This window comes from Cupressus sempervirens, chromosome 10 (genome assembly GCF_028749045.1).
Source record: "Cupressus sempervirens isolate cs-2001-9-10 chromosome 10, ASM2874904v1, whole genome shotgun sequence".
NCBI classification, from domain to species: Eukaryota; Viridiplantae; Streptophyta; class Pinopsida; order Cupressales; family Cupressaceae; genus Cupressus; species Cupressus sempervirens.
This window is the reverse complement of record NC_143127.1, coordinates 503,107,439-503,119,715: the sequence shown is the minus strand read 5'-3', so window position 1 is coordinate 503,119,715 and position 12,277 is coordinate 503,107,439. Positions and strand designations below refer to the sequence as shown.

Here is a 12,277-nt window from a genome sequence, read left to right as displayed (position 1 = left end):
TGTCTAGTTTGTCTCCCTGTAGAGTTAAAATTCAATCTGGACTAATTTAAGATTGCATTATAATTGGTCTGTCTCATTTGGATTATTAAAATTGTTGGCAGTATAAGTGCATTAAACATTATGAAGTTGTACGTAAAAGTTCACCGAAGTTGACTCTATCGCCTGGATTAGCAAAGGCACTGGTCTTTTATTATTGAAGTCAGAAAATCTATATATATTCCTTCTGCAAGCATCAATTCCATTATTTACAAAATTTATATAAAACATTCAATTATCAAATATTCAGCATCCAGTTTCAATTCCATCGAGTTCGAGGACCTTGCCAGTCAAAGAACTCCAACCAAGTTTAAATTCACTATAAAAAAAAACCTTGAATTGAGTAGTTAGCGTTCAAGGTGAAGGTTTATCCACTTGGGTGTCGTGGAGCCCGAAGTGCAGGGGAATCTAAGCGATCTTTGTTCGTTGGCCAAAATTTGATTGAGAGATCCTATTGGAGAAGTGGCAGGCTCTTGGATTTCCAATCTACGGTTTTGGGAACCAACACCACCCACCCCACCTCCCCTGCCCATTGCCACCTTTTCACCCCCTCCCTGGTTGGTGAGGCCATTAGACTCATGAGATGCAATAGAGTGACTAACGAAAATGGTTTTCAAGTTGAGTTTCTCAAGCTTGGTTCTCCGATCCTGTGCCCCATTCTATTGGTGCTCTTCAACATGGTGGTTTGTACTGGTTTCCTGACTTCTTGGTCGAGACATGTAATTTACCTGATTCATAAATCCAGGCTGGCTTTCGACCCCGATAACTACAGGACCATCATGATTGGGCATACCTTTGCCAAGCTTTATGCCATAGTGCTGAACATTATTCTTACCAGACAAATTGACAGGCGTTAGTGTCGTGCTAGTGGATAGGATGGATTTCGTGTAGACTACCAGATCATGGATCATATCCTGGCTTTACGAGCTATCATTGAGGAGGCTTGATACCATTTTGCAAAAGTTTACTATTGTTTCAAAGACTTTTGTAAGGCTTTTGACTTAGTACCTAGGGGAGCCCTCTTTCAGAGATTTAGAGATATTGACACTCGATATTCTTGTGATGGCGATCATGAAACTCGATGAGATGGTGATCTACAGATTTAGGACTCCGGAGGGATTTTCGTACCCGATATACAACACCATTGGGGTGAAGCAGGGTTGCCGACTTTCACCTACACTTTTCGGCATCTATATTGATGAGCTTGAGTCATTCCTCTACGAGGTTTCGCTCATTGAGGATGGCTGTTACTTGCACTAGGTTCTGGTCTCCATTCTCTTGTTCGCTGATGATGTGGTCCTTCTGGCCTCATCACTGGAGGGGCTTCAGAGGATTATTGATAGATTTTCTTTGTTCTGTGTTCAGCGTCAGCTCACGGTGAACCTGAGCAAGACTCGGATCATGGTCTTCAACTGTTTGAAGACTTCACATCTCCATTTCAGCTTCCAGGGTTAGTAGATTGAGATTGTCTCTTCTTACACCTACTTGTTGGTCAAGTTTTCCGGCCCTCATTTCAGCATGAGACCGGCCCACCTTCCTAGAGTGGCTAAGGGCATGGGCTCCCTTGCCCTCCTTGAAAAACAGTGCTTCCGACACCACTTCCAGGACACTAAGTCCAAGCTCTCTATAATGGACTCTCTGATCAGACCCACAGTTCTTTACGGTGCAGTGGTATGGGGTCCGTCACTTCTGGACTCGGATTGGGCCTCGATCGAGTGGGTATAGACAGTTCTCCTTCATCGGATTATCCACTGCCACCATTTCACCCTACACAGTATTGTTCTGGCCGAGTTTGGAGCTCATCCTTTCCGGCTTAGTGCCATTTTTGAATTGATTTGTTTCATCCACCAAATTAGAGGCTTCGAGGATTCATCGGAGGGCCGACACAGATACTCATACCTTGCTTACTGCTCTTCGCAGGACTTAGCCAGCTCGAATGAGGATGAGTAGGGCTCGCTCTTGGTATACCCAGGCCACTATCTTACTGAGCTTGATCGGGATTGACATTGACCATCTTCCACCATACTAGTTCTCATTGGATGCTTCCACCGACCTCCCCTCTCGACAAGAGTTGAATGGCCATGTCAGACTTGACATTTATAAGCAGTACATCTCTACGACTTGGATTACCCCCCTTGGTGGGTTATGCCCTCAGATGGCATTCAACTCATAGCACTTTCTTGAGATCTGAGATGGTATCATTGTTTGCCCCTCTTATCTCAACCGCCGTCGGTGTCATGCCCTCTGCATCGCCTTGGGATCTTTTAGGGTCTGAGCCCACCGACTCCATTGCCAGACCGATCACCACCTGTCTAGAGAGGAACGTGTGTGCTGCCTTTGCACGTTATAAGAAATGGAAACGGAGAACCATTTTATCTTCAGATGTCCCATCTACTATGAGATTAGAGATAGATTTTATTGCCTTCTTAGAGACTGTAGATCCCTTTCGGACTTTTTCAGTTATTCCGACCAGAGGTGCCTGGCGCTCTATCTCTGGGAGGCCTCCTAGCTCAGAGATCACACCTTATAGCTCTGGTTCCCTTAGCACCTGACCTTGGATCAGCTCATCACGGGCTTCTTTCCTTCCATGACCACTTTCGGGGGTAGGAAACGACCTCACCAAACTGTCTCCAGACACACTAGATCAGTCAGACCTCAGCTTGGGTTCCTTAGACAGCAGCAGCCTACCCCCACGATTATGCAGCGACAAAGATAGAGACGGTGCCAGACACAAATCCTTGCTTGTCCTGGCTCATATCCCTCTATACGGAATTTTTTATTATCAAGAAACGATTGATGGTTCTTCTCTCTTCCTTTTGTTTGTCTCTTCCCCTGTTGTGCACTCTTTTTCTGGTCACCGTTTGGTGCTTCTGCTGGTTTCTTTACTTTACTGTACTATTGTATCTTTTAGTCCCTTAGACCCTTGTTGGTCTCTTGTTGGACATTAATATCATTATCTTATCTTATCTTATCTCCCTTAGATTTCTTCAAATGACTTAAGTCTAGCCATGCTTGACTCATTAACATTTTCTTCAAAGCCATCAATGAACTAAAAATACTTTGCAATTTTTAGAAAACCATTGCAAACCGTGTGACACCTGATATTACCAACTCTTTCCATTGGGCATGTTCTCTCATCAAGCAAAGAAGCCAAGGGTCACTCGATGTATTTTTCCATCCACCTTGCATCCTTTGTAACTAGTGTCACTCGATCCAATTTACCTATGTCTTGTGACTTGTGAGAGAAAGTGTGGAGCAACGGGTGACTTGTGAGAGAAAGTGTGGTAGTTGTAATAGGTGTTGTTACAAAACAAAATTATTTTATTAAAGATGAAGTTTCATTTGGTGCTGTGGAGTGTCTTGAAGAGCCATAAGATGTTGCTTTCCTAATGCATTGCCTAATGATCACATTTGTGGATTCTTGCGTGAATCTTGGGCTCTCTGCATCATCTATTATTAGTTGAACCATTGTAACAGGCAGATTGTATTGATGACTAATAAATGAAGCATTGTCTAGTATGAGTTGTTGATAAGAAAAGGATTGTATAGGATGGACATAGATTGAACTGGGTAGTAAGAAGGCACATAAATAAAACAATTATGATAACTGTGATTACTTGAGACAAGGGGTATATTTTTTGCAAGGAATCACAATCTTCCAAACCAAGGGTGAAGATATAAGAAGACATTCAACCTCATTCATTAAGTAGTGATTAAGAACCTTTCTTATCTGTATCTCCTCCTATCAAGCAGTTGACTCACTAGCATAATTATGTTGCAGAACTCTAAATGCATATCAGAGGCATCATCATTGCTGCAAGCATATATTGTTGATATCGGATACATCCTTATTGTTATTGTTACAAGTACATAATTCCATACTGGAGATGAGACTATATCGCTGAAGAATGATACTGCAGATCACTAATTGCAAGAGTTGGAAGATTATCATGCTTGGGATAGGAAGTTGATTGCTATAAGCGATCTTTCCAGCCATTCATTGCATACATCCAAAGACTAATTTAGAAACAGCTCTCTAATTTCTATAAGCAGTTGAAATCATAGTTCATAACATGTTTTCCATTGTTAAGAGAAGGCTAATATCTTTTAAAATAGAGATCAACTTGCATAAACGTTATAATTCTTATCAGATATAGTAGTGATCCATATCTTAAACCTACTATTGTTCTTTGAAGAATATTATTTTCATATATCCTATCAGTTGCATCATTTGAACAATTCATAAGTCATAATTCAAATTAATATTTGAGGACTTAGAAGAAATAAATGTCTTGTGTTAAGTTTACATAATAATTTTCCTAGTTCCTGGCTTATCCAATACGGGGGGCATTAGAGATGCTTTGCACAAATCTATGCGCACTTAAATCAGTGCTATTCATGACCTTTTTTTATTAATTTATAGCTAAAAAATGAGTTCTAGAGTTCAAGTTTACTGCATCAGCAACTCAACATTCCTAGGACCTTGATTAGTTCTTTTTTTTGTGGAGTATTCAAGTTTTGATGAGTTTATCTAATAGAGTGAAAAATCACCAAGTAGGACCACTACTTTCCCATTGCCCAAAACAATGCAAAAGAATTTCTTGGTACTATGTGATCAGTATTGTTTTTTTCTTTGTTTGTCCACTAAAATCCGAATTTGTTTTGTTTAGGGATGACGTCATAAGCACAAATAGACTTTTCAATGTTTGTTAATTTGTGGAGATAATTAAATTTATTTTGTAGGTTGTAGGCTCTGGGTGGGTTGTTCATGTTTAGTTGCATTGGTTTCCAAGTACTTTGTTTTACTTCTAACGTACAATTTTTAATCACTACTATATCTATTGGTTGTGGATCAAATAAGTGTTTTGGCTTCCTTGATCTATATGTAGTAAGAAAATTCTGTTCTAACAAAGCTATATTATGTTATACTTTGTTACTCTACTGGCATGCATTATAAGTTTCTATTATTGTATGCAATTGATAATTTTGCCTGATTATAGTATAAGTGCCATGAATTGTGTGTAGATTTTAGCAGTTTGACTATTAATATTATGTATTGGGAATGCTGAAAAGGAAGACAATCCAGACGACAGAATGATTAATTTGTGTTTGGATGTTTCCACATCAGTATTAACTAGATTGAATTGCACCGCTGGGAAAGTGTGTGACATTTAGTTGAGGTAATTGGAAATCCTGTAGATAACATCATGTAAACCATCAGAATGGGTGTGAAGGACCTACTACAATTGTATTTGGAGGATCCACCTGGGTTCCTATTTTTGAATCATTTGAAAACCCTGTAGCATTTTTAGTAAGTATTATTTTGTGACGTGTAAATGACACCACAATTTATGATGTATTCAATCAAAATACAGAATCTGGCTTATGTATTATGTAATTTGAAACAATAAATTTTGGCAATTCAATAGAACATTGTGCTCTCTTTTTGAGCAGGAAGCAGTTTTAAACTACTCAACAGCATGTGAAGTTGAATGGGTCGATGCTGAAGATCCACTTTTTCTTTTATATACAAGTGGTAGCACAGGGAAGCCAAAGGTGTCTTACTTTTCAATACTTTGATGCTGCAAGAATCCAAGATTTTTGAGTATTTGTCCCACTTCATTTTAAATTTATTTTAATATTATATTTTAGATTGTAATTTATTTTTGTTACTCATTTTGGATAGGGGGTTCTTCACACTACTGGTGGGTACATGGTTTACTCAGCCACAACCTTCAAATATGCTTTTGATCACAAGCCAAGCGATGTATACTGGTAGGTATGCTTAAATAAAGTACCAGGGGATAGTAGCATCTTATGCACTTCTTGATTACTTATCTAGAAGTCCATTTCAGAAATTGTGCAATTCTGGATGTAGTACGTACATGTTAATGGAAATGAGAAATCCTGTGTCGATCAGACAAATATAGGCTAAGTATGGAACAATGCCTAATACATAGAATTCATCAAATTTGCTAGTTTTCTTAAATATATTAGTTTTCATGAGTGTTTATAAGGTACATAGGGCAATTGATTATGTTTGAAATTTTAATACAGATGTTAAATTTATTTATTTATTTTCACATGAAGAGAAGAACCTGAATTTCTCCAGAAAAGGCCATTTATTGAAGAAAAGCATTAATTTTACTAACCACGGATATGGTTCATGTTTTACATCATATAATGAAACTAGTGGTTTCCAAATTTATTCTCTAAATTTGATATAGGTAAACGTTTTGGCTGCATGACATAAAGCTCTTTGTTCTAGTCATAATTTATAAACATGCTCTTGACGTCCATTTTATGAATGCCCCTGCCAAACTGAGCTGTCAAATACCAAATAATCTTAATTGATTTCTCATTTACCCTATCAGGGAAGAGGTTTCATTTTACCCTGCCTTACTTTCCTGCGCTATCATTGTTGGGTCAAACTTATCAATGAAGCCATCGGCGTTGTTTTCACTCAATTAACCCTTCAACTAACAGTCTCCATTCTGACTGGGCATTAAACATGGCTGTAAGATTTAATTTTCACAAGTATTCCATATTCCATATTCACAGTTCTTTATGCTTAATCACTACTATACTTGTTAGAAAAAGGTAGGTTCAAGTTTAAATGCATGGTGGAGCATTGCCTAATTTCCAATCTTTCTTTGTCACATTGCAACCTATTTTCTTAATAGGCCATAAAAAATTCTTACCTTGATGTAAATATTCAGTCTTCTACAATCCATTTTTGGAAATTACTCAACCTACATACAAATTGATTGAGCCTAATATGTTAAGCACTCATGTTTATCAAGTGAGACCATATCTTCATCAATCAAATGTTACCAGACTTATTTTGCTTATCTTCAAACCAGGTACACAGAGAACAATCTTTGTGACATATATGCTATCAGTACAATGAACTTCAAACTCACCTTTTCATCTGAATCCATATGTTGTATTATTCTCAAAGAAAAAGTGAACATAAACCATATTCTATACCAACGTGATTTGCATTTTATTTGGTTTCTTCCTTTAAAGTGGTACTAAATAAATTCTCTTGCTTATCATAAGCTTTATGGCATTTGAATCAATATACTTAGTGGCCTACTTACATTCCCAAACTAAATCTATGCACTCTGAAAGGATGTTAATTGTAGAAGTCTTCTAGATTATGAGAATCAAGAGCCCCTTTGATAAGATAATCAATCGTATAAATTCAGAAAGCTTGGTTGGAGGTTTTCTGATTACTTGTTTCATCTTAATTGTTACTATGTTCAGATGTTGAAATTTTATGTTAGCTTACTAGATTCGTGAGATGATTCATTCTACTACAAAATGAATAGAACACAATATTTTATCAATTAATAAGATAATTATAAATAGAGTTTCATTTCCTTATACGGAGATTGAAGAATGAAACTGCCCAATGCATAAATATTACAAGACTCAAAGCTAAAAAACTAAAAAAATAGAACGAAAATGTGTGCCACTAAGGTGGGCTTTATTACAACTGTAAGCCTTATCTATAATATAATAATTTTAATCTAATAAATTCTTCTCTTCTTATGAAAGTGACATTTTTCATTAAGAAAGTTATCACAAACACTTGCACATCTATATCATAGTTTAAAAACTTACCAAGGGCTTGGTATAGTTAGCTTGACTCGCAAGTTCTTTTCACTAAAAGATAATAAATTCTTCTCTTCTTATGAAAGTGACATTTTTCATTAAGAAAGTTATCACAGACACTTGCACATCTATATCATAGTTTAAAAACTTACCAAGGGCTTGGTATAGTTAGCTCGACTCGCAAGTTCTTTTCACTAAAAGAGGGTTGAAAAATTATTCAAACACGAGCTACAAGACAAGCAAAGTGCCCAATAAAGATGACAGTGCAAAACTGCAAAACCTCATCACTACCCAGGTATCCCCTAATTGATCTAACACATGAGACATACAATGAGGCAATTGCCCCTTGTCCACTATATTCCAATCCTACATTTGATTGGAAGTCCATTTGGCCAAACAATCAACAACCCCTTTCCACTACCTAGCCTGGATTTGTGTAATAGAAAGAGAGTCAAAGGAGCTACACAACTAGAGGAAAAATTTCTGATAACCAAATCCAACTAAGCTTTGGCCAAATAATCAACAACTCCATTCCACTACCTAGCCTGGATTTGTGTAATAGAAATAGAGTCAAAGGAGCTACACAACTAGAGGAACAATGTCTGATAACCAAATCCAACTAACATCCTCAAGCTCCTGCCTTTGACAGAGTTACGACCACCTGAGAATCAAACTCACAGATTGTAATATCCCCAATATTAATAACTGTTGTAATTAAATAAATAAATAGATTTATTTCTTTATTTCTTTATTCAATAAAAGGGGCTCAAATAATAAATTAATAAAATATTGTCAGCCCATATCATATTTCAACTTTCTATACACTTGGAGGCCTTTATAAGGAGATGGTTGGGTATTGTAAATCATCATGCAATGTATCTGGCTCTTTTATATTTCCAAAAGATGAAGGCTAAAGGTAGTTTACACACAGTTTCAGAGGTGGAAGATCCTCCCTAGTTTTCTTTTGCAGTTTCAATGGTGCAAAAGCACCGCAGTCTGTCATAGAAAATATCTTTTCGATATTTCATACTGTGCTTTATTTTTTTGAAGTCTTCATTTAAAGAAAAATCTGTATTCAATATTTTTGATATGAATTTATTGTAATTTGAATATTATTTCTTCCTACTTTTGGCAATCCAATTTACTCATCTCTTCATATATCATTGCCTCTGAATATTGATTCCTCCTATTATTAGTGATCCAATTTGTCATTACGAATTGTGAATTAGAAAAGAGACTGAGTAACCTAAGGGGAGGGAATTATTGCTACACGATAGAATCTAAGTTGCAACTAATTTGTTTCCATGAGTAATGCCAACATCAATAGATATAGCATGAGAATGACAATGATAATGGCTAAAAGATATGAGATCAAAGAATCCAGAAGGCTTAGAAAGGTTAATTAGTTTTTTGTGAGGAAGTTTAATCATGTTTGCATTCATTAATTTCAACATCACATTATGCAAAGATTTAAAAAGTTGAAAAAAAGTGAGGATGTCTATAAATGTAGGACAAAGGAATCACACCTTTAGATGTCACTTCCACTTGCTCATCTACTATGTTAAATGTTTTTTGATCTTGATGTAGTTGTTAGGCTTATGATATCTGTTGAAATTGGATGTGGAATCACTCTTATCAATAGAAATAGGAGCCATTGGAGTGTTTCTCTCAAATTGACTCACAGTTAAAGTTGATAACAATGAAGCATTGCACACAATTGTGAAAAAAAAATCATAAGAAGAATCTTTTTATTAATGTCTTTTTGCAAATGAGTAACAAAAATATGTTGTATATCAACACCAAACACATAATAAGAAATCTAAGCTTGCAAATGCTTAAATCTACCAATAAAGTCACTAACTTTTTCTTTAACACCTTTTTAACAATGTGTCAAATCATTCAAAGAAATTTGAGGACCAATGTTGTTTTGAAATTGATGAATGAAAGAAAATTATCAGGCTTATGGAAAGAGTTGATGGAATAAGGAGGCAAATAATAATACCATTGCAAGGCTTTGTCTTGAAAGGTTCTAGTGGACAACTTAGCCATGAACCTCTAGTCGTGAGAAAAATTACTGCACAACGTTTGAAGAGTTTTGAAATGAGTCATAGGATCACCCTTACCATTATAAGTCTCAAGATGTGGAATTTCCATATTGTGTACGGTAATGGCTTGGATAATATCAAGGGACAAAGGACTAGAAATATCACAAGTAGGAATATTGAACTTGGATTGAGTCAAGGAAGCAAGTAGTTGTTGCAAAGAAGAGACAGTTTGAGATAAACTATTGATGGTAGCATTGGTAGAGGCAATTATAAGAAAGGAAACATTGGATATGCTAGGAAGGTTGTTATGTGAAGTAGACGGAATGTTGGAAGAAACATGAAGTATGTTAGGAGGATTAGATGAACGAATATATCAATATAAAAAAGGAACACTATTGTGAGAAGGAAAAGATGAAGGCAATGTGACACATGGAGCACTTGTAGGAAGAGATGGAACAATAGGATTAGGCTGATTTACATGTGTAGGATTGAAAGATTGAATGGAAGTGGCGATGAGAGGTGGAGCATAAGTGGAAATAGGTGAAGAAGTTTCAAAACTTGAGAAGGTGGAACATAATCTATCTCTTGAGCACATTCTGTCATAGGTTTAACATTAAAATCAATAAGATGATAAATTCTATGGAAGAGGTTAATACCTTGTTCATCATTATGAATTAGCTTCCTTAAGTCTTCTATAGTGGAAAGAGTGTTGGGATTATGATATTCTTGGGATAACCAAGTTTCAAACTTTACAAATTCATGAGTAAGCTTTTGGACTTGAGAAGGAGGAACTCATAATGCTTCATGTGAAGAATGAGAAGAGTTATTCTTCATTATAAGATTAGTATCATGAGGAAAGATGTTGGCTTCATCAAGATTCCTAGTAAGGAAGGGTTCGGGTTCAAAAGAACCCCCGAGTCTACAACTTTCTCTAACCAGAATACTATAGGTTGGACTCAAAGTAATGAAGCTCATACACAATGAAAGGGAAAGACGATGCAATATGATGGGTGAGTGGAAGATATCAAAATGAAAACAATGTAACTAAAACAAGGTGGGTACAAAGTAGATCTAAATATGAAGATGTGAAGGTCAATGTACCAAAAGGATCCAACTATCAAACCAAGAACCATACAGATGAAAAAAAGATCACATAAAGAAGATCGAACTATAGGCATACAATGTAACAAAGTAGATCTAGATAGGAGATCTAGCACCAAAATTAGAATAGAAATGTCATCAGTCAGGTTCAGCAAAAATGTATAGGTGAAAATGAAATCAAGGGAGATCACCACTTTCACGCTATGCACTAGGAAAAGAGGAAAAGGGAGTCCTAAAATGTAGACTCTTTGTAGATGAAAGCCAGATCAGCACTACTCAAATAGAAGTAGGGGTGCTAATGCAAGATTCACACTTTAAGAGGAATTGTTGATTCTAGGATCCCTTTGTCCTTTGAAGGTGCTTTTTTTGTTTATTTTTATGTAAAAGAGATTTAATATATGTCTAAAGAAAGTAAGGAAAAGTTAAAACACTTATGCAATGATAAACAAAAAGATATCGGATATAGCATACCAAAGTAAGTTCTTGAAAGAGAGAGGAAGAATAAGAACTCACCTTGAGGGCTAGTAGAGGTTGCACTTTCAGATCTGCAAAATCCCTGACAAATTGTGTCAAAATCAGGAACAGGCTGAGATCTAGAATTCTGAGATTTGTAACTTGTGATTGTGAAAATAAGAGTGTGCTAGGAATAAGTCAACTTGTTTCAACATCTACTACTATAGATCGGACTTGGGGTGACCTATACCTTTGAGGGCTGAACTCAGAGGTCTCAGATCTGTGAGAAATATTGAATCTTAAGATATTTTTGGATTCGCAATCCCGTGAATCTACACCTGCACCCAAGAGAAGGGTAAATTGTTTGTGGAAATGGACTTCTCTTGGTTGAGCACCCGTTTAGGAATTAACCTTGAAATGAAGTAAGTAACTGGTGCAAGTGCACCAAATACCATTATAGCCATAAATTGTCGAAATTGTAATAATGCCAATGAACAAGGCCATTAATATTGTTTCAAGCTTGGGAATATTTTTTGAGTCCATTTTGAGAAGACTAAACAATCAAATTTCATATGTAAGGCCTATGAGCCACGATGTAGTTATTTGGCCCATAAGGCCCTAGGGTGATCAAACCCGCCAATCTGATAAAATAAGGATAGGAATCACTGTAATAAGGTATGATAGTCACTTTTGACATGTTCATAAGGCTATGATGTTAATTTGGAGCTGTTTGGTGTCCAAATGAAAAAGTTGCACATTTGTTGCAAAAGTTGTCATTGACAAGTTTGCCACATTGCATGTTTAGTGAGTTGATTGCAAAACCAATGACCAAAAGTTGGTTGGAATAGTTGTAAACTGATTTGGAGACCTTAAATATCCCTTTGGGTCGGGTATCAATGATAGATTAAAGTTTGGAATACAAAATTGAATGTAACATCTTTGTATGTCATTTTTCTGCAAATTCTTAATAGCAGTCAAGTGGTTCTTTCTTTGATGGAATGATATCATTGTAAACTTGATTG

The 12,277-nt window shown here is 36.3% G+C and overlaps 1 protein-coding gene across 3 annotated transcripts in view; it reads left to right on the top strand.

The window, feature by feature from the left end:
* LOC149534867 (acetyl-coenzyme A synthetase, chloroplastic/glyoxysomal-like) overlaps positions 1-12,277 on the top strand; it is a 302,385-nt gene that overhangs the window by 127,233 nt on the left and 162,875 nt on the right. For all 3 annotated transcript variants that reach the window (XR_016357318.1, XR_016357317.1, XM_089805521.1), the window contains exons 7-8: positions 5,491-5,592; positions 5,723-5,811. Coding sequence is in view for 1 of the 3 variants with exons in the window: in XM_089805521.1 (XP_089661647.1) it covers positions 5,491-5,592; positions 5,723-5,811 (191 nt within the window). In the remaining 2 variants the exon portion in view is untranslated. The remainder of the gene's footprint in view (positions 1-5,490; positions 5,593-5,722; positions 5,812-12,277) is intronic.